The sequence below is a fragment of the Pseudopipra pipra genome, chromosome 1, assembly GCF_036250125.1.
Source record: "Pseudopipra pipra isolate bDixPip1 chromosome 1, bDixPip1.hap1, whole genome shotgun sequence".
Lineage (NCBI taxonomy): Eukaryota > Metazoa > Chordata > Aves > Passeriformes > Pipridae > Pseudopipra > Pseudopipra pipra.
In genome coordinates this window covers 52,996,078-53,022,211 of record NC_087549.1, presented here as the reverse complement: position 1 = coordinate 53,022,211, position 26,134 = coordinate 52,996,078, and the positions used below count along the sequence as shown (strand labels likewise).

At 37.6% G+C, this 26,134-nt stretch overlaps 1 protein-coding gene across 3 annotated transcripts in view; it reads left to right on the top strand.

Moving 5' to 3' along the window:
• PIEZO2 (piezo type mechanosensitive ion channel component 2) overlaps positions 1-26,134 on the top strand; it is a 297,318-nt gene that overhangs the window by 171,532 nt on the left and 99,652 nt on the right. For all 3 annotated transcript variants that reach the window (XM_064656971.1, XM_064656987.1, XM_064656979.1), the window contains exons 6-8: positions 4,077-4,287; positions 6,903-7,116; positions 24,417-24,579. In XM_064656971.1, the coding sequence (XP_064513041.1) occupies positions 4,077-4,287; positions 6,903-7,116; positions 24,417-24,579 (588 nt within the window). The remainder of the gene's footprint in view (positions 1-4,076; positions 4,288-6,902; positions 7,117-24,416; positions 24,580-26,134) is intronic.

Genomic DNA, 26,134 nt, shown 5'->3' with positions numbered 1-26,134 from the left:
GGCCCTGCTCTGCAGAGCAAAGGTCATGGAAACACATGTTTACGGCTTCACAAATGCTCTATACTCCTTGAATGGAGAAATTTATTTGATTTAATCAGCATCCACAGGGATCCTGTAATTGCATAATAGGTAATTTATTATGGAAGTAAAAGTATTTTTCTAACTGTAGCCTATGTAACATGGTTTTGTAGCTTTAGACTAATCCACATAGTTAAAAAGAGCTTTGCAAAACAGTCTGACTGGAGTAATGGTGTTCTGTGATGAGCGCCTACTTGTATGGCTATTTAATCCTTTGAAAGTGTTAAAACAACAAGCACATTATCACCATGTTGGATGTAAAAACTGTTAACTGTTTGCCTGCCTTCAGCAACTTGAAGTGCTCAATGTGAGAAACTGGAAAGCCAGCCCAGATAATCCAGCTAGAGGGTGGTGAATATGAGAGTGGGGGAATCCAAAGTTTGGTTTTTTGACATATACTGGAACATGGCCTTTCAGCTTCTTCAGGAAAGGAACATGGCCTTTCATCTTGGATATTGACTTACAAACCGATCTGTTTATACACAAAAAAAAAAAAGTCAAATCTATAGTTGTTTAACTGTCATAGTCTTTTTACTGAAATAATCATTAACTGGGTCATGAATGACACAGACAGAATAAGACTAAGAACTATGGTATTATCCTTAAAAGAACTTGCAGATAGGGAAGAGAGATGAGGAATTTAACCCAACTCTTACACGTATTATGCTGGAGCAAAGCCTGGGTCTATGAAACCAGGCAATCCTTGCACAGCCTATCATTGATAATTCCAGGTGTGCTGAAAAGTTGCAAAACAACATGCATCTGTTCTGAAAAAGCTACGTGGGGTATTATGGTTGTTGTTGATAACCCCATTTGCTAGCTTGTCTTAAACTGAGGAGAGTAGTTGAAGAACTCCAACTCCAGACAGACTTTTGCAGTTTTAGAAGGAAAACTTGGGAAATCAGTTTGGTATTTGCTGGGGTTCTGAATGCTGAAGTTTTCTTTCCTACATCTGATGACCTCAGTGACACCAGAATTAGGTTTTTCTGCGTTTCCTGTGAGTGTTTGTGATGTTCTTACTTCATTCTTGAACTTGGAATTAATATTTTCATATATAAATACAAATGGAAAACCAAAATGTTAACCTGTTTGGTAACTCATCAACCTGCAAGTTTTTAGCTGTGCTTGAATAAGCCTCAGTCCATGGAAAGTTTGCACCATCATCTCCTTCTCAGCTTTAGTTATATCCTGGCCCAGTGAAACACTCTCTTCCCTAGTGCTTCTCCCTGGGCGTGCTGTGTCATACGTGTCAGTATTAGATTATTAATACTGAACTCTTAAGGCAGAATGTAGCCTAAAGGTTCTTCAGATCAATGAAGCAAGAGTGATTAGCCTGGTAAAGTTAAAATAATGTGCTCCTAATTAGGATAGAAAATCCAAAGACCAATTTTGAGGAGATCAAGATCTGAATTTGGGAATTTGGCACCTGAGGTTTGGAAGGCAGGTGAGGGTAAGAGACAGAAAAGGATATCAAGTCCCACCTTTCACTGGGATGTTTTTATGTGGTTTCCTTGCTTCTGTGTCCTCCTTTTTATTTTGCTATTTGAAGGTAATTTGTGTTTTCCTCCAATTCATACTTAAAAATATTTAATTTTCCCACAAGAATATTTTTGGCTTCTGCTTGGAAAATATTTTATTGTCTTCTTTTGTGACTCTTCAGACTTTTATTTCCTGTTTCTGTATAATTAAGTGTTATATCAGCAATTTTAAGCTCTATAAATATATGAATCATGTCTTCATGTTTAACATAGATTCACAGTATTCAAAGAGATGTGAATCCTGACAACCTCCCATGAAATAACTTATTTATTTTGAAATTATTCCTATACATTTTTTAAGTAAGTCTATGTTTTAGTGCATATTGTCTTCAGCAACCTGAAGGCACTAGCTGAAGAAATAAGGCTCTCCATCACCTAGACCCATGTATAGTAAGCATGCTGTACCAGTCTCACTCATTCTCTTTGTTTGGGATCTGAAGATTATTGAAGGTTTCACTGTTCACTGGTCACATTAAGCTCAAGGCACAGAGCATTAGACCCAGTCCAAGAGGAGCAGGATTGGGCCCAAAAGGACTGGATGAGGAGCAGGTTAATCTAGTAATTACAACACAATCAGAAATGATCGTAACTTTTGCCTGTTATTTAACTTTCTCACTGAAACAGCTGAAGAGGTGAAAGTGAGGGCAGAATGTATTGCTCAGCCCCCTGTCAGCATTGTTTCTGAATATTTAATATTTCCTATCCTTTAGATAGGAAAGCTCCTATCCTTTAGATAGGAGCTTAGATATGAGCAGCAGTGATGAATGGACAGAAAACCTCTTCGTGCTGCATGGCTCGAAATGTGGGGACTGCATGTTTGGGCTGCCATCTCTCTATTGTTTTGCATAACGATCTAATAATTCCTATGTTGAGAGCTCTGTAAGTGAATGGTGACAATAAGAAAGGAATTAAAATTCTACTGTACTCCATTTAAAATGGGTATAGCCAGTGAAATAGTGATAAGTCAAAGAGAAAGGTAGATTTCCCAGATCAGCCCTCTGCTGTATTTAATACATGTTTCATTGTCCGTAAAATAGAGACTCTTGAGAATAAGCAGGCTTTTTTTTTCTTCCCTGGGCATTCACAACAATGTGAAAGCTCTAAAGTAAGAGAAGATAGCTGGCAACAAGCTTAAAGGTGAAATGAAAGAGTCTATAGGGAATTTTGTTCCTGTGGGAATCCACATAATGTAATGGTACAGAACAATTTGGTTAAGTCGGCTGAGAGTTCATGTGTTCCTACTGCAATCTTATCTGTCAGTGTGGAATTTTTTCTGCCAAAGGTCACCAATAAATATAAAACTGCTATTCTGATGAAAAATACCAATAGTCTGTCTTTCTTACTTTCACACAGAGAGATACGGCTTGGCTAGAACTAACGTTAGCTAATTCTAGTTTAAATTAGTGCCAAAGAAGCTATTCTGTATTACACCAAATGAGAACCTGGCTCAAAACTATTACCTTTTTTTCTTTTTTTTAGTATGCCCCTACATCTCTGCGAATGACTAATTTTTCCATAAATTGTGTCTTTGTGGGGGCCTCTTGCTAATCCTTCAGATTCTCACTGTGGGTTGATGATTTAGTCTACATCACTCAATAGCTGTGTATGTCTTCTGGTCTCCAAGATACGATGGAGACTTGATGGTGAAAACCACTGCCAAATCCTAACAAACTGCTTAAGTATGACGGGCCTTTACATGTTTCCTTATTTTCTCTTTTCCATTGTGTAGTTCTAAGCCACTGGTCTTATTTTCTGCTAAATTGTTGTAGATCACTCAACCTTTCACTAGTTCTCTCTTACTCACTTTTTCACCTTTTCTTTCACTGTCAGTGAATCTCACCATTTCTCACTGTCTCCCCAATTCTGTGCTTAGTGTATTTTTTCCTTCTCAAACTTCAGTCAGCAATGAGCTATCCGTCCATTTATTTTAGGCCTTGTTGCCCTGTCCCAGATCACTCTTACTCACGCCATTCTAAGTCTTGCATTTAAAGTTTGAGAAAGGGTTAATGCAAAAGGGTTTGAAAACTGACATTTATTGAGCAACATCAACCACGAAGGGACTTGTGCTTACTGGAGCTTATAACTGAAGCCATTGAGGCAAAGAGGCGTTTAAAAGATAGTGGATAACAATATGCTTATCTTGCTAAGAATGCTGAACTAACCGAACTAAAGTTCATGTAAAAATGAAAAAGCAGACTGTTATGCACATGTGGGAGGACTGCAGCCTTTCTCAGAGACAATGCTTAACATCCTTTTATTTTGAGGCAGATCTGAAGTGGGAGCCATCAATGCACAACTCTGGCTTTAGTGCATCTTTCTTAGCTCTCACTGCTTGGGATAGTCAAGGGTTATAAGAAGACTTCATTGTTAAATAATATATGCGTGGTTTTTAATTTCAAATTCCTTTATGTCTCCCTCTCTCTGTTTTTTGCATTCTGTCTTTCCTTCCTTCTGCTTTAGGCTGCAAGAGAAAAATTAGAGCCAGATGATGCTTTGATGTATGAAGAAGATCTGGATGACGAAGACTGTGGAGAAGCAGAATTTGAGGAAACCATGAAATTAAAACTGCTGCGTAGAATTGCCTCCCTAGCATCCAGACTGAGGGAGTTTATTGGCAACATGATAATCACCACTGGAAAAGTTGTTGTTACAATTTTACTTGGTTCAGCAGGTTGGTGCATTTGAAAAATTTCCTCAGGAGCCCATTAGATTATACATTTAACAAATGAGTTTCAGCACTTTGGTACCTGTGGGAGTAACAATGGAAATTTTTAAGGGAAAAGAAATTGCTGCTGATTTTATTTAAATTGAATTTTTGGCAGGTATCAGAATATGCTGAGTTGCTTAATTTTTTTTGTACTGATACTGTGTGGCCCTATTATTCTGTTTATGACTTTTACAGTTGCTGTTGTATTCAAATGGTGAATGGGGGCATATTATTAATGACTATATGTTGTATATATATTTTTTTTTTAAAGTGAATTTATAGATTTGGTTCCGTCACTTCCAAGTGTAAAAAGGAACTGTATTCATTAAGAAAAACTAGCAAAGAGTATTCAGTTGACCATGTAGTGTGTAAAAAGACTAATAAGCAGACTTCCTGTTGGTTTTCAATGGAGTCAGTAAAAGTAGTTGTTTTGATATGATGTAGCCAACATTTTTATAACATGTTTGACTTAGTACCACATAGTCAGCTACAACCAGAATGGAAGTGTACAAATCACTATAGATTGTTATCACTGAATTCAAAATTGGATCATGGAGTTGTAAATTAGCTTTCATGTGCTGGCTCACGTTTGAATGGAGTGTTTACATGTAAAGTATAACTGTATACTAAACAAATAAGTATACCAGTATATGAAGTATAAAACAAGAGTACAAAAAATGTTTGATACTGAATGACAGGGACTGGTCAGGTGAGGCCCCTTTAGTAAGGCAGACTCTTTCTTTAAGGTAAGATTGTCTAACAATCTTACACATAGCCAAATGCAAAGAATGAAATCTAAAAAGGGAAAAAAATAAGTGGATCACCATGACACCTGACATGAGGGAAGAGAGGTGTGATTAAAAAAAAACCTGGAAAACCAAACTCAAAAACCTGATGCCACTCTGCATGGGTGAACATCATCCATGAGAGGTGAAATAGAAGGATCATGCAGCAGTGACAGGGAACAATTTTTTCTGAATGTTGATGGGCAGTTTGCCTGTGGAGCTCCAATACAAGCCAAGAACCGGGAGGTTGTTCAGAGTTACAAAAAGGACTTGAGGTCTGAGAAGCCTGTTTTCCAGAGAGAGACCGTGAGCCTTATAAATTAAATACTTCCTTATTTACCATGCCAAAAAGATGAAGGGTGATTTAACTGCAGCCTGAAAGTACTGACAAAGCGATACCATTTTTGAAGATACCTCATCTAGTAGAAATGATAATAGGAGCCAACACTTAGGTGGTAAACCTAGGCAATTTCAGACCAGAAATAAATTTTGAATTTTTCACAGCCAGAGTAATTGACCATAATAAAAACTTGGTTTAGGATATAGTGGATTCTCCTTCTCCAAAAGTGTTTAAATAAAGACAAAGTGTCTCTTAGAAAGAACGAGGGAAATAGTTTCAGGCTCAAGGCAGAAATTGCTGGGTTTACAGCACCATAGGTTAAAGACTTGGTCTCAAGTATGATGTGAAAGATGTGATAGTGGAACTCAGGAAAATGACTGTAGATACGAGTCCTTACTGTGCCTGGACTCAGCTCAACCAGGGACCGACCCTTGAAGCACTGCCCCCAAAAGACATGTCAATCCAGCACCTGGCAAGGGGCAAATCCTCCTGCTGCTGAAGTAGCTGGCTCAGTTGCAGGGCTCAGCTGCAGGGCCAGCAGGCGCACTGGAGCTACGAGGCACGAGGAGCCTGCAAGTCTGTCCAGAGGAAGGGGGCTCCTAGATGCATACTACTAAAAAGCTTAAAAATAAGTTGAGGCAGGCCCCCCTGCTAGCTTTGTTATCATTTCTTTAAGAGTCCACTGGGCTGCTGTGCGGTCTGCAATCTCTTGTCATTTTCTCATAGTTGCTTCTCTTAGACATGTATGTCTTTCCTGCTTCCTAACTTACTTTTGTGGGCTACCCTCAGAGCATCAGGTGTCCTTTACCAGTTAGACATTTTCACAAGTGCAATACTCAGCTAAGCAATAGCAAAAACAACATACATGTGTGAGACAGCAGACTTTGTCGTATGTAAATAACAAGTTTCTAGGAGTTAACAGTGAAAAAAAAAATCAAACATTTACTGATTATTCTGTAGATTTTATCTAAATCTCTTACTTTCAGTATATGAATCAGGGTTTTTTTTGTTTTAACAAGTTAAGATACCTCAAGATTTGTACGAGAAGGCTTTGCACTGTTCATTCATCATGACATTTTAGTATCTTGTACTTAAAATTCATACACTTGTGGTCTTAGGCTGTGCTAGCTGGCCTTGCAGGCACCTTTCTGTTTTTCTCCATGCTTTATGAAACATTTTTTACATATAGAAGATTCTCAGAGGAAAGCCTGGAGAGCGGTTGCGTTCTAAGATATGGTAAAAGGGAATTGAACAAAACAAAAAAAAATCCTACTCTTCTAGTCTCAAAGTTAATAGCAGTCTTTAGAGCTAATCAGCATAATTAGCATAATTGTAATAATTAGCATAAACCTAATTGGGTTAAATTTTTTAATACACTTCATTTCAAACTTAAGGTGTAACAAATGCTGATATTTCCCACACTTTTCCAACCCTCCATGTTTTTATTTTTACAGGTATGATGGTGCCATCTTTGACCTCAGCTGTGTATTTCTTTGTATTTTTGGGCCTGTGCACATGGTGGTCCTGTTGCCAAGCATTTGATCCGCTGATATTCAGCTGTCTGTGTGTATTAATGGCTATATTCAGTGCAGGACACTTGATTGGACTTTACCTGTACCAGCTACAGTTCTTTCAGGAGGTTGTTCCACCAAAAGATTTCTATGCCAGGTGAGAGAAATTCCTTTCCTGTTTAATTGTGGGCACACGATGCAGTGCCCTGTTATCACATGTTGGTGCAAATGATCTTCCACATAATGATTTGACAAATTTTACACATAGCTTCACATTCAGTCTTGGAAGGCAAAGCATTTCGGATGGAATGCTTTTGAATGATAGAGTGGTGAAAGTCCAGCCTGGGCAATTGCATGCAGAGAGCTGGAGCAGGTTAGGAGGTGAAGGTGACTTTGGTTTTGGTCTAAGTGTTCCTGAGATTTGAGTGTGAACGATTTGGCTAAGAGAGGAGATAAAGGAAAGAGACGGCAGCATTGATACAAGGGCAGTGTACACATGCATATTTTATTTTTTTTTTGGTAGAAGAAAATAAATGCTCTGAGGTGTAATGTTATAGTTTCTTAACTATGTGGTGTCATTCTTGTATGCTTAAGGGCATACAAGCCCTTAGCCTTAAGGGGCAAGGGTTGTTGCGGTACTTCCTGTGCTGTGCATAATATTAGGCTGTTAATATAAAAATTCTCCCTGGTCACACAGGACATACTGGTCTTATCTTCATAGTGACAGCTACATCAGTTAAGTAAAAGAGCAGCATTTCTAGGTACTGCTGCAGTAAATATTGATTTGCTGTGATTTCACTGACCCTTTTATTTTTCACATACTAGAATCTAAAAAAAGATGAAGTAAAGGATGTATTTTTCTCATTACTATTTTTTTTCTGGATGGATCAGGAAAATTGGGGGTTATTGTATGTATTTTTAATGTTGTAGTAATCCTTACATTAAACTAGATGTAAACCTTAACTTTATTTCTAGTAAACTTATTGTTCCTTTTAAGTATTATAAGTTGAAGGTGAAAGGAAATTAGATGTGCTGTGGAGAATCAATTAATGGTTTATATCTCAATGCAGAATTAAAAGCCATAAAATAGAGCTGTCTAGTTGTGGTAGCTGTTACTTTAGTACTTATTTGATATTCTATTTAGTACAGGTTATAGATGTGTGTGCTTTGTGATGTCATAATTGGTGACTTGATGAGGCTGATTGGAAGGGCATAACACCTGAAAAATCAGAGAAGACTTGCTTAGTTTAGGTTCTTTTGTGCCACCTAGAGGTCAATGTGGGAGAATGGATGATTTCTAGTGCCAAGGAGCTGAATGCTAACAACGTCTCTAAACCCTTTATATTACTTTCTCCTGTATAAAGAAAAGAAAAGGGGAAATGGCTTTAAAAAGCTCAACTATTTGGCTGTGAGGATATCAACTCACAATTTTTAGCAGCAGACAGCAGTAACAGTTTCTCAAGGAAAGGAAATATGTGTTTCATACCATTTTGCTAGAATATGTGGAACTCTCTTCATATGTGTGATTCCTGAAGTCCCTTTTTCCTTTCTAGTATTTTTTCTTATTAATTTTAAATTCCTTTATTTTCATTTACTTTAAGTTTCAATTAATTTAGTCTCAAGATTATTGTCTGCATTTAGTAATTTGATTTTTTTTAAATAGTGTGACTTTTCATTTTATGATAACATTTCATTGAGTAACAATATGCCACTTTAACTTAGTCATTAATTTTTGAAATGAAAAAATCTAATTGCAAGGAAGTTGCCCCTGCCTCAGTGTAAAATGGAAAAGGACCTTCAGAGTCTGGGTTAAAAAAAGGCCTGGTATTGGACTTCAGAGTATGTACAGAGCTTTTTGTAAGCAGAAAATATTGCAGACTTTCTCTTGAAATAGTACTGTTGAGTACTTTGCCTTTTACACAGGAGATCGTATGAGGGACCAATATTCTAAATTACGTAAGAAATCATGTTTGGATATAGAAAACACCAGTGGCATCAGAAGGTGCAGACTTCTATGTTTCTTTATTGACAGTTCTTTCTGTTGTGGATTTACTTCGATCTACTTTCAGCGAGATGCTTTTGAAGAGCATCAAGACAGGTATTTTCAGTGATGGGAAGCACAAATCTTAGTGTGAGAAAAAGCCACTAATGATTTTTAATGGTTGGAGTTGGACTGATATATAAGAAGTGGCTAGAGGAGATAAAACGAGACATATATTGGAATGGTGCAGAAAAAATATTTTAGCATTTTTCATCCTAGAAGAGAATCGATACATTGCTATTTTATGTACCATCTTGGTTTGAAGCTGTGCTAAATATGCAGAGTTCCCATTAATACTAGTAAGTGGCTTTCATGGGTAAATAATATGCCGAGAAAAGAATTTGATTCCCCAAAGTCTTGCTACAAGAAGGACATTGACATGATGGAGCATGTCCAGGGAAGTGCAATGAAGCTGGTGAAGGGTCTGGATCACAGGTCTTATGAGGAGTAGCTGAGAGAACTAGAGTTGTTCTGAAGAGGAGAAGACTCAGGGAGAAGCCTGAAGAAGACAAGGCTGAGGGGAGACCTTATCGCTCTCTGCAATACCTGAAAGCAGGTTGTAGTAAGGTGTATGTTGGTCTCTTCTCCCAAGTAATGAGTGGCAGGACAAAAGGAAATGGCTTCAAGTTGCACCAGGGTAAGTTTAGATTGGATATTAGGAAAAATTTCTCCACCAAAACGGTCATCAGACCTTGGAAGAGGCTGCTCAGGAAAGTGGTTGAATCACCATCCCTGGAGATATTTACAAGATCTGTAGACATAGCACTTAGGAACATGATTTAGTGATGGCTTAATGGTTGGACTTTGAGGACTTAAAGGTCTTTTCCATCCTAAATATATGATTCCATACAAAAGAAGGACTTTTATTTCTCTCTAAAATTTTGAAAGCTTGATCCCCAAGATAAACTCTCCTCAGTTGCAAGGGCAGATGTGAAAACTACTCCTGTTGGACTGCTGGTGGATATTATTTCCCTTAGCAGAATGTAAGTCTGGTGTTTTAAAAAGCTCCTTTCTGGGTTTGAGTTCTCAAGTTGACAAGAAATGTACAAGTGGTTTCTGATCAATAAAAAATGTGTTTTCTCTGAATAGTAATGCATTCAGCTTGTCAGTGTATCGACTGATTTCAGACTAAATGAAGTTAAACTATACCCAAACAAGTGGGAAAATTCTCAAGTTAACGGTATAATTCAGCTAAGATTTGCATCATCCTTGTGCTACTCCTTCCTTTTAATAACTTCAACTCAAAATTCACCACTTGTGATTATAAGAAGTGACTGAAGAGTGTCACAAGAAGAAAGCAGTTTTCTTCAAAGGAATAAACTGAAATATGCTGAATTTACATATATTTGCCTGAAACCTTATGGGATTGTGCAAACAAAGTACTTCCCCCCTAATTTAGGATATTGTGATAACAAAGCCCGAAGTGTTTGCCATAGTGTAGCAAATACCATACTAATAGCAACATAGAAAATAAACATGAAAGCATCAATGTCCTACAAAGTTTCAGATCTCCTGCTGTGGCTTTCTCGTTCTGTCTTAGGCAGGTAGAAGTGGCATAAACACAAAGACACATTGAAATGCCATCGAGTGAGCACTTTGAAGATTGGAAATATATAGGGTACTGAAAAGTCTGAAGTATAGCTGGTGTGCTGGAGATAGGCATGCTGGAAGCAGAGCTTGTAGGATTTACCTGGTTGCATGTATTAACACTGGTTAATTACCAGCTGATCTTTTGTCAACTAAAATGTCCACACTCAATTAACTTAATTTATAATAGGTATATTCTGTGTTGGCGTGCTACCATATTGCAAATCTGGTGAATTATGAAGATGGGAAAACAATAACAAGAAGTATCCACTTAAAGCAAAATTCCAAAAATATCATATTTCTGCCATAAAATTCTTTTCACCTAAGTTAAAAACAAGTCAATGAGCTAAAATTACTTTAGAAATTGTGTACACAGTGTCACAGCCTGAAAAGATACACATTAATGTGTTTGCCATTTTTTATATTGCTGCCTCCTTTCTTCCTGATATTGTTTATTTTGGCAAACGGATGTAATTGGGGAAATGATAAGGCCTTGCCAACATGAAGAAATAGGATCAATGCAGTGGCATGAGGTTTATCCTGAGTCAGTAAAGTTATTCCTGTCCAAAACTGTGCTTATAAGCATATTCATTTAAAGATCCAATATAAATTAAAAGCTGTGTGCTTTCTTAGAGTTTAGGTCTGTCTTGTATTGCTTGTAGTTTTCAGGCAAGTAATGTTCAAAACAGTTTAAATACAAATGATTTCATCTACGGGAAGGCATCACCCTTTCAAAGTGAGGCAAACCTAGAAGTCCAGGTAGTGTCATCCATTTCACAGTGCTATGTTATTTCACGTCTTCTTAAGTGAATGAGACTTTGGAATTAATTACACAACTGATTGCTTTATTGCAATCTGAGCTGGGAAGTCTAATGTAAGTTGTTATTTTTCAAGAGGAAATTTTCATCTGAAAGATGTCTATAAATTTCTTTAAGTAAGACTTTTCAAATAGATTTTACAGTAACTATTAATAAGCTTGCTTAAATGACTGTTTTATTTCTGAAGAGAGTGTTGCACTGATATTTGCTACAGATGGTAGATATACGATATTCAGTTTGTTTTCAGATTAATCTGAGATGACTCCAGTCCAAAATCCTCCATTTCAACTTTCATGAAAGCTTTGTTATAGATTCATATTTTGTATCCCAAATACTCTGTTCAACCAGGCTTATAAATGCTTAAGCACAGTCTGAAAAATATTCCTGAAGTTGTCAGATCAGGTTGGGACATCCAACTGTAATTTTTTTTTAGTAAATTAGGGGCTAAAGGTACTAATGAAATCCCATCAGGAGATCAGATATTGCCAAAATATCAAGATGTAGTTGACTGATTACCTTGTTGGAAGTGTCTTGCTTCTGTAGGGTGAGGCACTGACCTCCTGCTCTCCTGCTGCTTTCCACTGGAGCCAAGAGCTGGGCAACGTGTTTCACCTGAGCTGCAGCCACTGTTAATCCTTGCTGCAGACACCTGTCTTTGGCACCTGTCTCAAAGGTGACTCAGCTCTGAGGGGCAGAATATTGTTAACCTTGCATGAAATTCTGAGGTTTTTGGGGTTGCGTTTTAACTTGGTCATAAGCCAGCATTTGAAAAGTTGGAGTATTTAAAGTTCATTTATGTATCCTATATTGAGCTGCTCTTTGGCTGCAGGATCTTTCATGCCTTCTGCCTGGTTTTTTCTTAGCCACTTACCACCATGGTACTGCAGCACCCACTGCCAGGGCAGAGTCCAGACACTTGGATAATTGCCATGTAAAGACACCACACTGCCCTTCTTCTGTTTCCATCATCCTCTATCAACAAAACCACACTTTGTAGCTGCAGAGCATGCTCCAAACCATGCCAGACTAGCCAGCATGTTGGTTACAATGACCAGATTAATCTGGAGAGCCACTATTTCCCTCTTGCAGAGGAAGAGGTGTTAGCTAATTGACCGTATTCTCACAGAAATTTTGCAGCTGAGTTTCACATTAGTTCTATAATGTACCACATATTAGGAGATTTAATTCTACTTAATTTAGCCTATACGCTTTCTCAGAACTTCAGCTTCAGCTTAATTATATTTTTAAAGAATTATTTTGCAAAGGAAGTGGATGATTCTATAAACAGCTTAGAAATGCAAGTTCAGACTCCAATCAACAAAAGGTAATAATCATCCTTGCTCTTATAATCTCTTTCTAAACTATGAGGTGGCCCAGGGCAGGTGGGCTTATCTGGGCTCCCTTTCCCATGAAAGGTTGGACAAGATGATCTTTTAAGCACCCTTTCAACCTGAGCTATTCCATGATTCTAAGTTCTCTCCTTAATCGTATGATTCTGCAAAAGATATTTTGTTCCCAGATTTTGTGCACCGTACAAAATGGGTTTTTCAATATCATGCTAGGAAATCTTTCTATACTAGACAATAAACAGGCCATTTGCTATCAACTAACCATCAGAGTCTGTGCAAGTCTTCTTTTTTTTTTTTTAATTAACTACCTAATAATGTATATCTGGTGTCCAAAAAAGACTGACTATGGTTGGTGAGCAGTTACCATATTTCGTGACAGTATGGCAGAACAGTTGATTAGGTGATCCAAGGAGTGCTGGAAATTTCACAGTAAATCTTTTAACCTTCTCCATTTTGATTGTTTCTCCTTCCTAAGGGGAAGGTCTACTAGTTCTTAACAAACCTTGCATATTCTATAGTTCCCTTTTAGTGTCTTACTTCACTGTAGCAAGTTGGTGTGGTTTATGTTAGAAACTGGTCAAGATGATTGAGAAAGAGTCCTATTTACTGAATCCTGCTTATAATTTCATTACAAATTGAGCTTTTTTTCAGGACTGAAAAAGGTTACTATTATTTTGACTGTTATTGTGTCTCACAGTTTTAACCATTCTGATAGCATTCCTATCCAAATGTGATAGGAGAACCAGTGGTGGAGTTCCCAAACAGTTGTAGCAAGAAAGCGTTGGAAGCATTGCAAAAATACTCTCTTTTGTGCGATTTACGAGTTAGTTCTGCCACATGGGCATCCAAAGAGTCATCCAAAATGAATTCACCTCTTTCAACACTTATTTAGAGGGATTCCTCAGAGATTCACTCATCAGCAGGCATGTAATAAATGTTCATGCTGTGCTCACTTTATAGCAGAGTTTTACTCAATATTGATTTAAAATGGTTACCTCAGGTTTTGGTAGAAGTCCAGTGGTGACAAGAGAGAAATTGGTGTAAACTTATGCAGCTTTACCAGCAAGAATTTGTAGCCCTTGCTGGTCTTTACATGATTATCAATAACTATCTCTTTTTGCTACATACTACAGTTCTCTAAAATGAGCAAATTCTTGTTTGTACCAGTAACCCAAGCAACTTTGAAACTCTCTGAAAAAAGTAGCAGATGAAATAATAAGTAAACTGCAGCATTTGTCTGGAAAGCAGTCCTTCCCACTTCCATCTCCACAGAGTAGCATTCACCATAACCACCACCCTGCATCGGGTGCCAAATTTAGCCTTGGAAGAAGCAGGAACAACTTTATTCATGTTACTGAAATTGCACCACTGGTGCTTTATGTCCCTCTGTCTTCCCATGGACTTGAAAGGGATGCAAACTGAGACACATGCTAAGACCTTTTAAAAACAATATTTTTCTGCACATGGGACAGACCAGTTTCCGAGCTGTGTTCTGCTGCAGTGGCAAGCCTGCCACTGGTGAGTGCCCTGGCAGCCTGGTGGGGCTGGTCCTGGCCACAGTGGATTCCATTAGTGGGGAGAGGGCAGCCTTAGTGCTCCCAGTGACGAGCATGTTGTGTCTGAAAACTGAGTGTAAGCTGCAAACATAAAAATCAGTCATCCTCACATGACATAATGTTGGTGAACTGCCACTTCCTGGATGTATCCTGAACCCAAATAGCTGTGTGTTGCTGTAAAAACAGCCAAAGGTATCTCTTTCTTGGACATATTGAAACATCAAGGCAAGAGGGACAGAGGGAAATGACAAAGATTTTAAAACTGCTGATGTACTGTGATAAACTTGCTTACTGGTTCTGATTCAATTGAATTGGTTGTGCAACTAGTCTTGTAACATAGCCTTCCCACTTTTGCATCCACTTAGGCAGCTGATTCTTGTGTGATCAGCATGCCTACACGCTAACAGAAGTTTTGCTCATGGTCAGGGAGAGACGGATCGCTCCACTCCCCCATACACACCATGTGCCTGTATGTGCCTGATCCCCACAACAACACTGGAGTCTCCCTGTCCGTCACAGGCTGTCCTGTGTGGGCATGCAGAGGATGACTGTGAAAAAGTGATCCTTTAATTTTCTATTTGTATTATTTGAAGAACACAGATCTGCATGCTATGATCGTTAAGCAAGTACCTGAAAACAATGACAGAAAAGGGACAGACAGACATCAAGCCCTCTCCTCCTACCAGACTTGTATTGCTATTGCTCTATGGCATTAGGAAATATAGATTATAATCACCAAACTTCTCTTGGCATTCCAAGCTTGTCTTTACCATTTTCCTAAGGTCTGCTTGACATTTATTTTCGTATTCTGGCATGAACAGAAAGCGTGCTGATGAACTTTTAGCTCTTATGTAGCACTTTGTGTTTTCAACTCAGTGTATCAACACTGACAGATGAATCATCCCACATTCCCTGAAAGTACAAAAGGCAGTCCGGACTAACCTCGGTCAAGCACACACCGGGGAAATAGCTCTTGTCTGTGCAGGGGCAGTCTAATTCAGTTTCTCTAAACACTCAGAGTGGAAGTGCTTAATCTCTTATTTATGTTCATTTAGCTGAAGTTTGGAACTTGCTGATAAAAACTGAGCCAATCATGTTCAGTTTATAACCAATTTAAAATCAGCTGCTATACCGCTTTTGTTTTGGAATTAGGCAATTTTCACACATTTCCCAAGCCTAATTGTTCATTATCCCATTGTCTTCTTTCCCATATCCTGCTATTGTATTTTTTTATGTTTAAAACCAAATGGGAATCATAGCTTGCATTCTGCCTTAGTGCATTCACTTCTAAAAAGGCATATTTTCTTTGCTCACACTTTCTACTGCATTATCTCTTGATGTAGGTATCAATCACTCTTGCTTTTTTTTCAGTCTGTTTCATCGCCAGCTGAGTAAGTGGAAAATCTCTTTATCCTCTGCATGCATCACCGAACCTAGCAGACTGTCCCAATGTGACTGAAAAGTATCATCACCTCTTTTTCAAAGGTGGAAAAATTCCCTAACAAAGAAGTTAGATGAATCACATAACCCCCTGAGATAGCCAGAACTTGGAATAAATCCCAAAGGTTTTGGCTGCAGTCTGAGTCCTAGATCACAGACCAAGTTATCTCAAAGTTAAAATGAGTATGAAGCTACAGTTTAAAACAATTTCTGTTTTTTCTGCACATTATTACAAGAGTAACAGTAAATCTCTTAGGCTGGCAGGCAGTTGCATGGTTAGTTACTGTACCAGATCGCTTGCATGTTCTAGTCTGCACCACCCTGCTAAATGCTGATAGTCACTCGGGTTACCTAAGTATGGTCCCCTCTTCCTAAATGATTTCTGCTGAAGTTTTACTCTCAATGACCTAAAGACATCTGTCCTTCTCCCAGCACCTGAGATTAGAAGAACAAGGCTGTACATGGGCTGTACTACCTGATTGAGTTTTGGGAGCAAACTGTTCCCTGCTCTGCCTATGAGAGACTTTCTGAGGTGAGACTGTTGGCTCCTTTCCTTTCAGCAGCTCTGCCAAGTCACTTTGAAAAGCCAATGCCTTCAGTTACTAATTGGTGCAGAAAGATGTTGTTAAGCTGTGCCATTGTTAAGATGTGCCTTGGTAAAGCTGTGCCTCGTGCTTAGTGCTGAGGTGTTCAAGTTCACCCTCTCACAGGGGGAAGCCTTTGTGCCCCTGCAAGTGTCTGAACATGCCTTTGGTTTTCCCTGTCCTGCTTTCCACATGACTCCTTAGAAGCCTGGACCTGTTTCCTCATTACATTCATCTCTGAGTAGAAACTCCAACTAAACATCAAAAATTTTAAATTTTGTTCACACAGTTTGGGTGGTGCTGTTCAGAGCTTTTCATCCCCCTGTATAGTCGCAGGAAGGGTATGTGTACATGAGGAAGAGGAGCAGGTGGCAAATCACTGGTGCCAACCAGTCTCCTCTGCTAAGGTGACTTTTCTCTCTTCATCCTCTCATCCCAGCAGTGCTGCCTCAGCTCTTGCAGCCTCCATGCTCCCTGGGTTGCCCTGGTCTGTAGCTGAAACGGTTTGTGAAAAAAAACAAACAAACAACCCTGTTGCATTACAGTAGTTTTATTTTAGTGACAGAACAAACAGCTGTTTGCCTAACTCTACCTAACATGTAAAGGTTTCTGCTGTCAAAGCAATGGCAGTGCTGGTCCAGGTGAGGAAGGATCATGTTGAAGTAGTCACTCTGGCTAAGGTATCAGGCAGGAACCCTAAAGCAATTTTTTCTGCAGCTTTATCCACATTTAATCTTTTTCTTGCTGTCCTATCTGATAGTCCTTGCTGTGCCAGATGCTCAGCTGTCTGATGGGGATGAAAAGATACCGGAGTCACTGCTTTAGCATGTGTCTGTGTAAGATGACCACCTCTGGAAGTCCCAGCAAAGTTGCCCCAAGGCTACAGCAACATGCTGCTTTTCTAGCTTGCTGATGTGCTGAAAGGAGCAACATCAGTATTGCTGCTGCCAGAAATTCTGTGTCATGGGTAGTGAAGAGATTTGAGGATCCAGAGAGGAAACCCATTAATAGGATAAATCTTCTTCATTTAAGCCTTTTGAAGATGGGCTTTGTCTCAGTAAACAAGAGATTAACAGACTCATACCTACTATTAGTGATAACAGTGGGGAATTATTGCTTCTAAGGCAATGAAAGCTTTTGTAATGGAAAGTCAGTACAAAGCTCAATTATTGGATGAAATTTGGTATAGAGCTCACAAATCTGTACGTTCAGACTTAAATTTTACTCAGGGCAGGTGCTTTATTTCAGATATATGAGGTATTTTAATGTCTGAAGTTTGATCATTTTTAATGGAAGTCCTTAACAGCTTCCAGTCATATAGTCTCAAAGAAAATTCCATTAATCTGGTTACTTAAAAAAACCCCCATCTTATAGAGTAGATACTATTTATCATCCTATTTTAAAGTTGTTCATTCACTTGAAAGCAAAGTGATTTTATTGTGGCTGCTTATATGGTTTTTTTCTCCTTGAATTAAGGTTTGTGTTGTATTTGCAGGTTTTGCAAGCTTTTATGTAATTCACAGCCCTTAAAGCTATCTTTTCTCCTCCACAGCTTCCTGATCAATGGCTCATTATTTCTTTCTATCCTCATTATATGGATGATATTAGCACACAAGTTTTAAACTACTCACTTTTTCATGAGGTTTCTCATGCAATAGATGTGCATTTGAAATTAGTTTTCCTATAAAGGAAAAGTCACTGATGTTCAGAAGAGGGTGGGAGATAAACCAGGGCTGGTTTTGTTCTTGCCAGAAAAGCTTTGATCCAATGGAAGCTATGGAAACCAAAACTTAGTAGAAAAAAAGAATGTGGACGTCTGCTAAAGAGCTATGGAAATATGATGACATTAAAACAAAAGTTAGAATGATCTACTTACCTACTAAGATCTACATTCACTATGTATGTGCCTGTATTATAGCGTTTAAATAGCAACATGTTGAAGGAAAATAATTCCAGTCTTAGTCTACATTTACAGATAATTCAAAAAATGTTTTAAACATTTTGTTAAGCTGAAATTTATCATACTTCTTAACCTAAACAGTCAAACTTTTATATTATTGTTAATATGGCACAGTTCCACCTAGCCAGTTCTGAATTATCCATGTCTGAACCAAAGCAAGGTCTAAGGCTTTTAAGAGCTAAAAATACCTGCAATGCTTTTTAAAGCTTTTATCTCTCCAGAATGGATACATTTAATGACTTTTGTCCAACTGTGGACTGAGGTTTGTGTCTGCAGTATCTCTCTACACAGTTCTCCTGCTGAGCTGAAGGGGAGGCATGAAGGATCAGCTCCTTCTCTGTGGAATCTTATAAATAATGTGATTTGGAAAGACATTTTCCATTAATTCTTTTTTTCCCCCTAAAAAGCTATGTGAAACCAAATGCCTCCTGCTCATCTTAACCCTTATTCTTTGGGGTGCTTAATGCATTTCAGCCAACTTTTCCACCTCTTTCCTCCCTATGTTCTGCTATTTCTGTAAAAACATTGTGTCAGTTCAGCATACCCTGAAGCATCAGCTCCAGTATGATCTGAATTCTCAGCCTGTAACCTAGGGAGTAACAAACTTCTGGGAGGCAAGGATGGGTCTGGAGGTACCATGGGACTTGACTGAGTAATTTCCAGCAGCATGTGTTTCTTTGGGCATGTAACCAAATGATGTACTGAAAGGGAGTGTGGTGGCTCACAGCATTCCTTTGGAAGAGACATTATGGATATAATTTTATGGATCATAACTTTTGTGTAGCTCTGCCATTCAGGTATAGAAAATCCAGCAGGATGGTTTGTGTATGAACAGTGCACTCCTGACTTTTAGGAGGGCTGTGCAGGAATGATATTTTCTATATATTTTTTTTTTTTAATTCCTTCTAATCCTTCCTCCCCCTTATCCACAGAATTTTTTCAAATGTGGCAAGAGTATGGACCTCCTTTAAGTCAATGTCTGAAAAAAGTTTCACTCTTCAAACAGTGCTTAGAGTTTGGGACATAACCCTTTCAGTATTTTAAGTACTCTTCCTCATGAATCTCAGTCTTCGTGGCTTGGCCTGTGAAACATGAAATTTTGCCTTTTCTCCCTGTATTTCAGCCATCTTTCCCCCAGAGAAATAGAATTTCTACCACAACCGCCACCACCCTCCCCAAATATGCTGATTTTTTTCCGCATTTCTGGGGATTTATTGTTGTTGAATTTCTCTATGTTTTTTTCTTTCTCTGCTCTCTCCTCTCCCCTATTTTCCTCTTCTTTACCTGTTTCTTCTTCCTTTTTCTTCTCTTGTTTGGTCACTTTTAGCATCTCTGTTTTAGGGCTCACCTATTCAAATGTCAGTCAGTCTTGATATTCCGTTCTCTACTCCAGACTTTCAGGCACCACTCTTGTCTCCTTCCATGTGAGGAGGGTGAAATAAATACGCAAGAGAAGATATCCAGATGAAAGATTGAGACATAATAAATTCAGACATAAAATCCAACATAAATCCAGAAGTTCTACAAAGATGGATTCCCCAAATCCAACCCAGCACAATAGAATGCTCTGATGCCATTGCTGTGAATAATCAGGCAACAGGTACTGGCACCAGAAAAAAGTTCCCATAATCATAAATACTAAATCATGAAATGCATCTCCTGAAGTAATTTGATACAAATATTTTCTTCAAAAGGCAATCTTCATGCAAGCTGAGAGAAGATATGGGAAAATGATCTCTCTGCTGCGTAGCAAAAAGTAGTATGTAAAGTAGTACATAGAGTTGTAGGAAGATGCAGCAACTGGAAATCTCATCTAGACAAAACTATTATTGAAGATAAATCCAGCAGAAAAATAGTAAAACAGTAGAAGATTTACTATCGATTGAAATCAAGATTGGGTGCTTTTCTAAATTATAAACTGTAATTCAACCAAAAGTTCTTTGTTCAATAGAAAAATTATTGTGTGTTCTACATTGTGCAGGAAGTCAGAATTATTACTTCCTTTCCTGACCTTGAAAATTATGAGGCAAATCCTCATCTGAAATAAACTCCTAAAACATCAGAACATACAGGATCTGAACTGACAAATATGTTTATTAAAAAAAAATTCAGGTCATTTTTACTGCATGCAAAATTCACAAACCTAAAAGATCTGTAATTGCTGTGTTTGATAACTATACGAAATATATCTTTTTTGTTTACATAACCATTTTTGTTCATATTTAATACCATGAATAATTACTAACGCCAATTCTTATACTATATTAATGCAATAATTAAATAATGTGTGCAATAAAAGTTTTAGCAATGTAAAATTCCAACAACTTCAGCAACTCCTTAGATAAAATATCTGTGGGTACAAAAGGAATTTGTTTTTCTGTTTGCAAGTGAAATTGAAATTGCTCTTCTGAATTGTAATGTTAGGTTAATATAAAAAGTGGGATTTTTTTATGGTCACAACTTATAACTTTGTCAGAAGGTCACGAACGATGAAAGTACATGTGCTAGAAGGATGATTCACAGATTCAGTAGGAAGCTTTGCTGGGAAAACAAGCTTATAGGATAGTAAATGAACAAAAAGGTGCCATCTTTATTTCAAGAACTGCTTTTCATGGTGTTATTTCTGAGCATTTCTCAGTCAGACATTCAAGTTCCTCTTGGCCTGTCATAATTTCTAAAATTTTTTCCAAATTATTTCTGCTATGCATTTTTCAGAATACCAATAAGGACTTTCAAAAACCCAATTTTTCCTTCTTTGCAAAAATAGAAATGTCAGTCTATTCTCGTCTTGCAAACTTCCATTTATTTTTGATGTTATGTGTAGGCTTTTGGAAAGCAAAGTATTTCCATTAGTGAATAAGTCTCAGAATTTGTTTTACTTATCTTCTGTATCCAGGCACACATATACTTGTCTTGTTCGGTATTTGGTTTCTCCCACTTAGGACTCATTCTGACTTTACTGATGGCATACATGTATGTTGGCTAAGATGAAGTCACATCAAGATCAGAGTTGGACACAAATACAGCTGATTTTGATCACTGCTGAATGTAAAGACACCTTTGTGGAATGGAGCATGAAGAACTGAATAATGCCCTAATTTATGTTGCTTATACATTTTATGGCAGCCATTCCTGTGTATTTAAAAGCTTTCAATGAGAGAAGATGACTCTCTTTCTCTGAAAAATGTTCTGCACCAGCCGTTCTCATTGAAGATAATGATGAAGCATAAATATTGAGTGAGCAGCAACTTGTAGCCTTATTGGAGGCCAGAACAGACAAAATGAGCATTCCCAGGATGAAGAGTGTATTTTGAACCTGATAAACAGGGAGTGTTGTGTTGAGTACCTTTGTGACTAACAAGTCACAAAACCCAAAGAGAAATCAGAAGTGAGAAGCAGTTCCTCTAGATTCACGATTTATGAGACAAAGAGAAATACATTGAATACAATGAAGTGAAATACATTGAAGTATATTCCTGGTCAAGTGGCAACTAAGAAGGAGAAGATGTGGTTTATCTTATGCATATTTGGTGAATGCAGAGCCAGAAGGGAGCAGAATTAAGTCCAGTAGTAAAATTTGAAGCCAGCAAATTATACTAAGAGAATGAGAATTTAACTGAAACATAATAAAATTTCCTGACTGTTAGGATTATGTGGAATGTTTTCTTCTCAATGGAGATAAAAGTAAAGCACAAGTTGTTCTGACTTTATAGCTATAGTATATTATAAAACATACTGTAGGAATGGAATATGTGATATGAAGGTCATGTCTGCTTGGCAGAAGAGTACAAGAACCTTCAAGAATTTTCCCTCATTGCTGTAGGAAATACTCATCACTAACTGTCAATGGAAAACTTCTTAATTTAGTAAGAATTGGATTTCATTTTGATTCTGATGTTTATGAAACAGAAATAGGGTGAATTGTACTGTGCTTACATAGAAAAGCTTAAAATGAACTAAAGATGGAGAGCTGTGTTGTGAAATTAAGGTAGAAGATGAAACTAATGGGAACTCAACAACTAATAGAAACTCAACAACCCTGATCATTGCTGGCAAAAATGACAAAGTTGGCAGAGAGAAAAGCAGACAAACAAGATGTTCCTCTGTGCTGATAGAAATATGAACAGAATACAATCCAGCATGAATTTCAGCCAGATGGAGCCATACCGTAACATCAGCTCTGGATGTGCTTGGATGCTATGGAAGTCTGAGTTTGCGTCAACTCCAAACACAGCTCTGTCAGCTCCTTTAAGTTACAGCAATTTACTTTGTGTGCAGGATTTTTTTATTTTTTATTTTTTTTCCCCAACCTTGGACCCACCCAAAAGCTCTGTGAAATCTTAAAGTTTATAGCCTTTGGCTTGTGTTGACAATAGAATAAGAAGTGAGTGCTGATAGATTGTTTAATAAAATGCTATAGAGCTCTCGTTCTGGGAGTTGATGGTATTATGCCCATGCAGCAAACTCCCAGTTAACAAACAGGTGTAACATCTCCCTTTTTATATTCTTTTCACTTGACAGCATCCAAAAGGCAGATTTCAGGCAGCACATCTCTGTTGAATGTCATATTTATTCTTTGTATTCATTCGGCTTTTCATATTGTATCTTACTAGATAAAAGAAGAACTAAACCTCTTGAACTTACTCTAAATCTCCCAGCAGAAAAACTTGAGTGCTTTGTTTGTTGGCTTCTTTTTTATGAATGTATTTGATTTGCTCTTTCAGAGGAACAGTAGTTTGGTATTTATTGTTCTACTGAAAAGTAGTTCTCCTTAATTGCCTCTTAGAATCAGATTTATTTTTTGTAAAAATTGAAAACTCGGACACATTGAGGAAGAAAAAGGTTTTACCAATAGACAAAACTGTTTATAGTGAATACTGACACATGCTACTGGTAGCTTAATACCCTAACTTTGGAACTCTGCAAACTATTTTACAGTGAAAGAACCAAACTAATTAATGTTTCTTATTAGTTTTATTTCAGTATCTAACATATCTACAAGGCATCTGACATGAATTAATTTGAAAATGTTGAGGATTTTTCTTTTATTCTCAAGTGGGTTTTTTCCAACATATCTTTCTCATTTGACAGAAATATTGTGCAATCCCAGTATTTCCAGAAATAGTAAAATATTTGATATTGTTGATACTAATGCTGCAAATTAATTTTTCTCCTTTTTTTTCTGAGTTGTTTGATGATCCTTTTAGAATGTTTTCAATCTTTGTTCAGAATAGCTATGAATTCAGTGGAATCCTTTATGTTTACTGGCATTGACATAATTAGATAGAAATTTATTAATAGTCATGGCTGGGCTTCGCGAACGAAGATTTGGGAAAGGCTCTACGCATGTTTGTTGCAAGCGCGTTGGTGGCTAAAAAGGCCAGTACGAGACAGGCATGTCCGGTTGCAAAAGGCACAGCAGAAAGACTCCTTAGATGGTATATTCTGCAAGGCACGATTCTTTCTGCATTGTCTTTTCTCCTCAAGGGTGATCCTGCGTGCTTTCTCAAAAGCATCAGCAGCGTTATAGATGGTGTGTCTCCAGGCCTCCCGATTGGAGGCCAGAGTAGACCAGTTATGGTGGTCAATATGGCCAAGGCTGAGATGTTCTTTCAGGGAGATAGAAATTTATTAATAGTATTAGCTTTTTAAAATAAAAAAATCAGTAGACTGTTCAGTGTGCTGAGGAGATGTACTTTACAGCTATGTCCTGGCAGGGTGAATGGAATGGTGTTGTACGTCAGTTTATTAAATCTCTCTGAAATGTCATGTTGCTGTGATTTGCCAAATGGACTTGCAGTCACATTTTCTCTCCACATTTTCTCTAGCTCTGGGTCTACAGGGCACAGGTCCTTGAAAGTTTTCTCATTGGACATAGTACATGTAGTATTAATATACTCCTATTTTTTATGTTGAAAACCAAATTTAAAAAAATATTTCTTTTGACTAAATATGTGGAATGAAAATATTCACTGCATTTTAGATGTGACAGAAAACACATCTGTTTGAACAGAACAATTGGTATTATAAAGAAGCAAAAATTGCTGAAAAAATATTTTTCAACATTGTAAGATTTGGTGTTTGTTCTCTAACTTGGCTAGCTTGTTTTTTTGTATTCACAGGTTGTTCGGTGTCACTTCTCTTACTCAGACAAACTGCTCAAGCACTTGGATGATCATCAAAAATCAAGACTTACATTGGTATCACCATGCTAATCCAATCTTACTGCTGGTGATGTACTACACCCTCGCAACTCTTATTCGTCTCTGGTTACAAGAGCCCATTGTAAGGACAACTTCATTTTCTCTTCTAGCACTAATGACTAATGACTGTGAGACTGGCCAGTGCAGATACTTGCTAACAGAGGTAGAAACCTTTAGGAAAGTTAAGGAAAATAGACAGCAAGTGCAAGCTGGTACTTTGCATTTGATCTTTTTGCAAAGTGTCTTCAAAAGTCCAGTCTAACAAGGGCGACATGAATATTTGTTTTAAAATCATCATGCACACATGTGAGGAATGCAGTGGCAGAGCCTTAATGCTTACTCTGATTTGGAAAGCAGGTATTGATACGAAGTAGTGGTTGGACTCGGTTGACTCAATGATCTTGAAGGTCTTTTCCAACCTAAATGATTCTGAGCCTATGATTCTAGTTTAGGTGCTGTCAAGTGGAATGCAAACACCCGGGACTTGTCTAGCAGAGCTGAAGTAGGATACATTCTGGCCCAGGATGCTGTAAGACAAGACAAAAATTTGCAATTTTGTCACAGATACAGAAAAAATTTCTTAAAACCTTTCTTCCTGTTTCTGTGCGCCTGAGTGAAAATCCCATCTTACATTTAAAAGCAAGAGAACAAGAAGAAAAAAAGGAAGTTTTAATTCTTTCTGCTTCAGAGAAAAATGGGAATATAAGAACCAAAAGGTATCTTAAAAACTTAGAAACTGAAAGTATAAAAAGAATGATCCTAGACATTATTTATTTTAATCTCCCAATCCTCTGAGGTTTGATGACAGTTTAGATTTAGCAGTGTTTGTAGACCACAATGAAGATAATCATGGCAATTGTGAATTAGTGCAGTTCATAGTAACAAGTAAAAACTGTTGAAGGTTTTCTTATTTTAAGGGTTTTTCTTCATATAATGGATAATGTAACATTTAACATATAAAAAGGCAACCGAAATCTCCTCTGAATTGAGATGTCTGATATTTGGTGTTTACATAGGTCTTCAAAAGGCAAATGACGCCAGAACTGTCAATTTGAGTTATTAAAAAATTATGTCTTAAGTTTCCAGAAATCTTAATACTATCTTCTCTAAAGTCACAAGATTCTAGTCCAGTACCCTCTGGCACTGGGTATTTTTAGGGGTTTTTTTCCCTTTTTTTTCTGCAGCTGCAGCATCTGTAAAATTGATTTTCTTTCTTTCTTAAGTGAAAACTGAGATTTCCAGACAATAATATGATTTTAGCACTGAGGCTGTAACTAAAACTTCACATCTCAGAAACTGCATAGTAAAATCATGAGAACTATTCACAGAGAAGTAAATCACATGTGAAATGCAGTTAGTGGGAGCTATGTGATCTCAGAAACTCTGGGAACTCATTTCCAGTACCTGCATTGTTTTCGTCCAGCTTTCACTGTTTTAAAGTTTGGTGTTGGGTCTAAGTTAGTTGCTGAGCTTTTTCAGTTGAGGGAAGTGGACTTTTCTGTCTCAGTATAGAGTGAATGCTGCAAGTTTCTCCAGGGACTTGAAAGGAACTATAGTGATCTTGCCTACACTTCTTTTTTTAAACTACTTGTGGTGTCTGAGATAGATATTCTCATAAGACACTAAAGTCAGTCTCT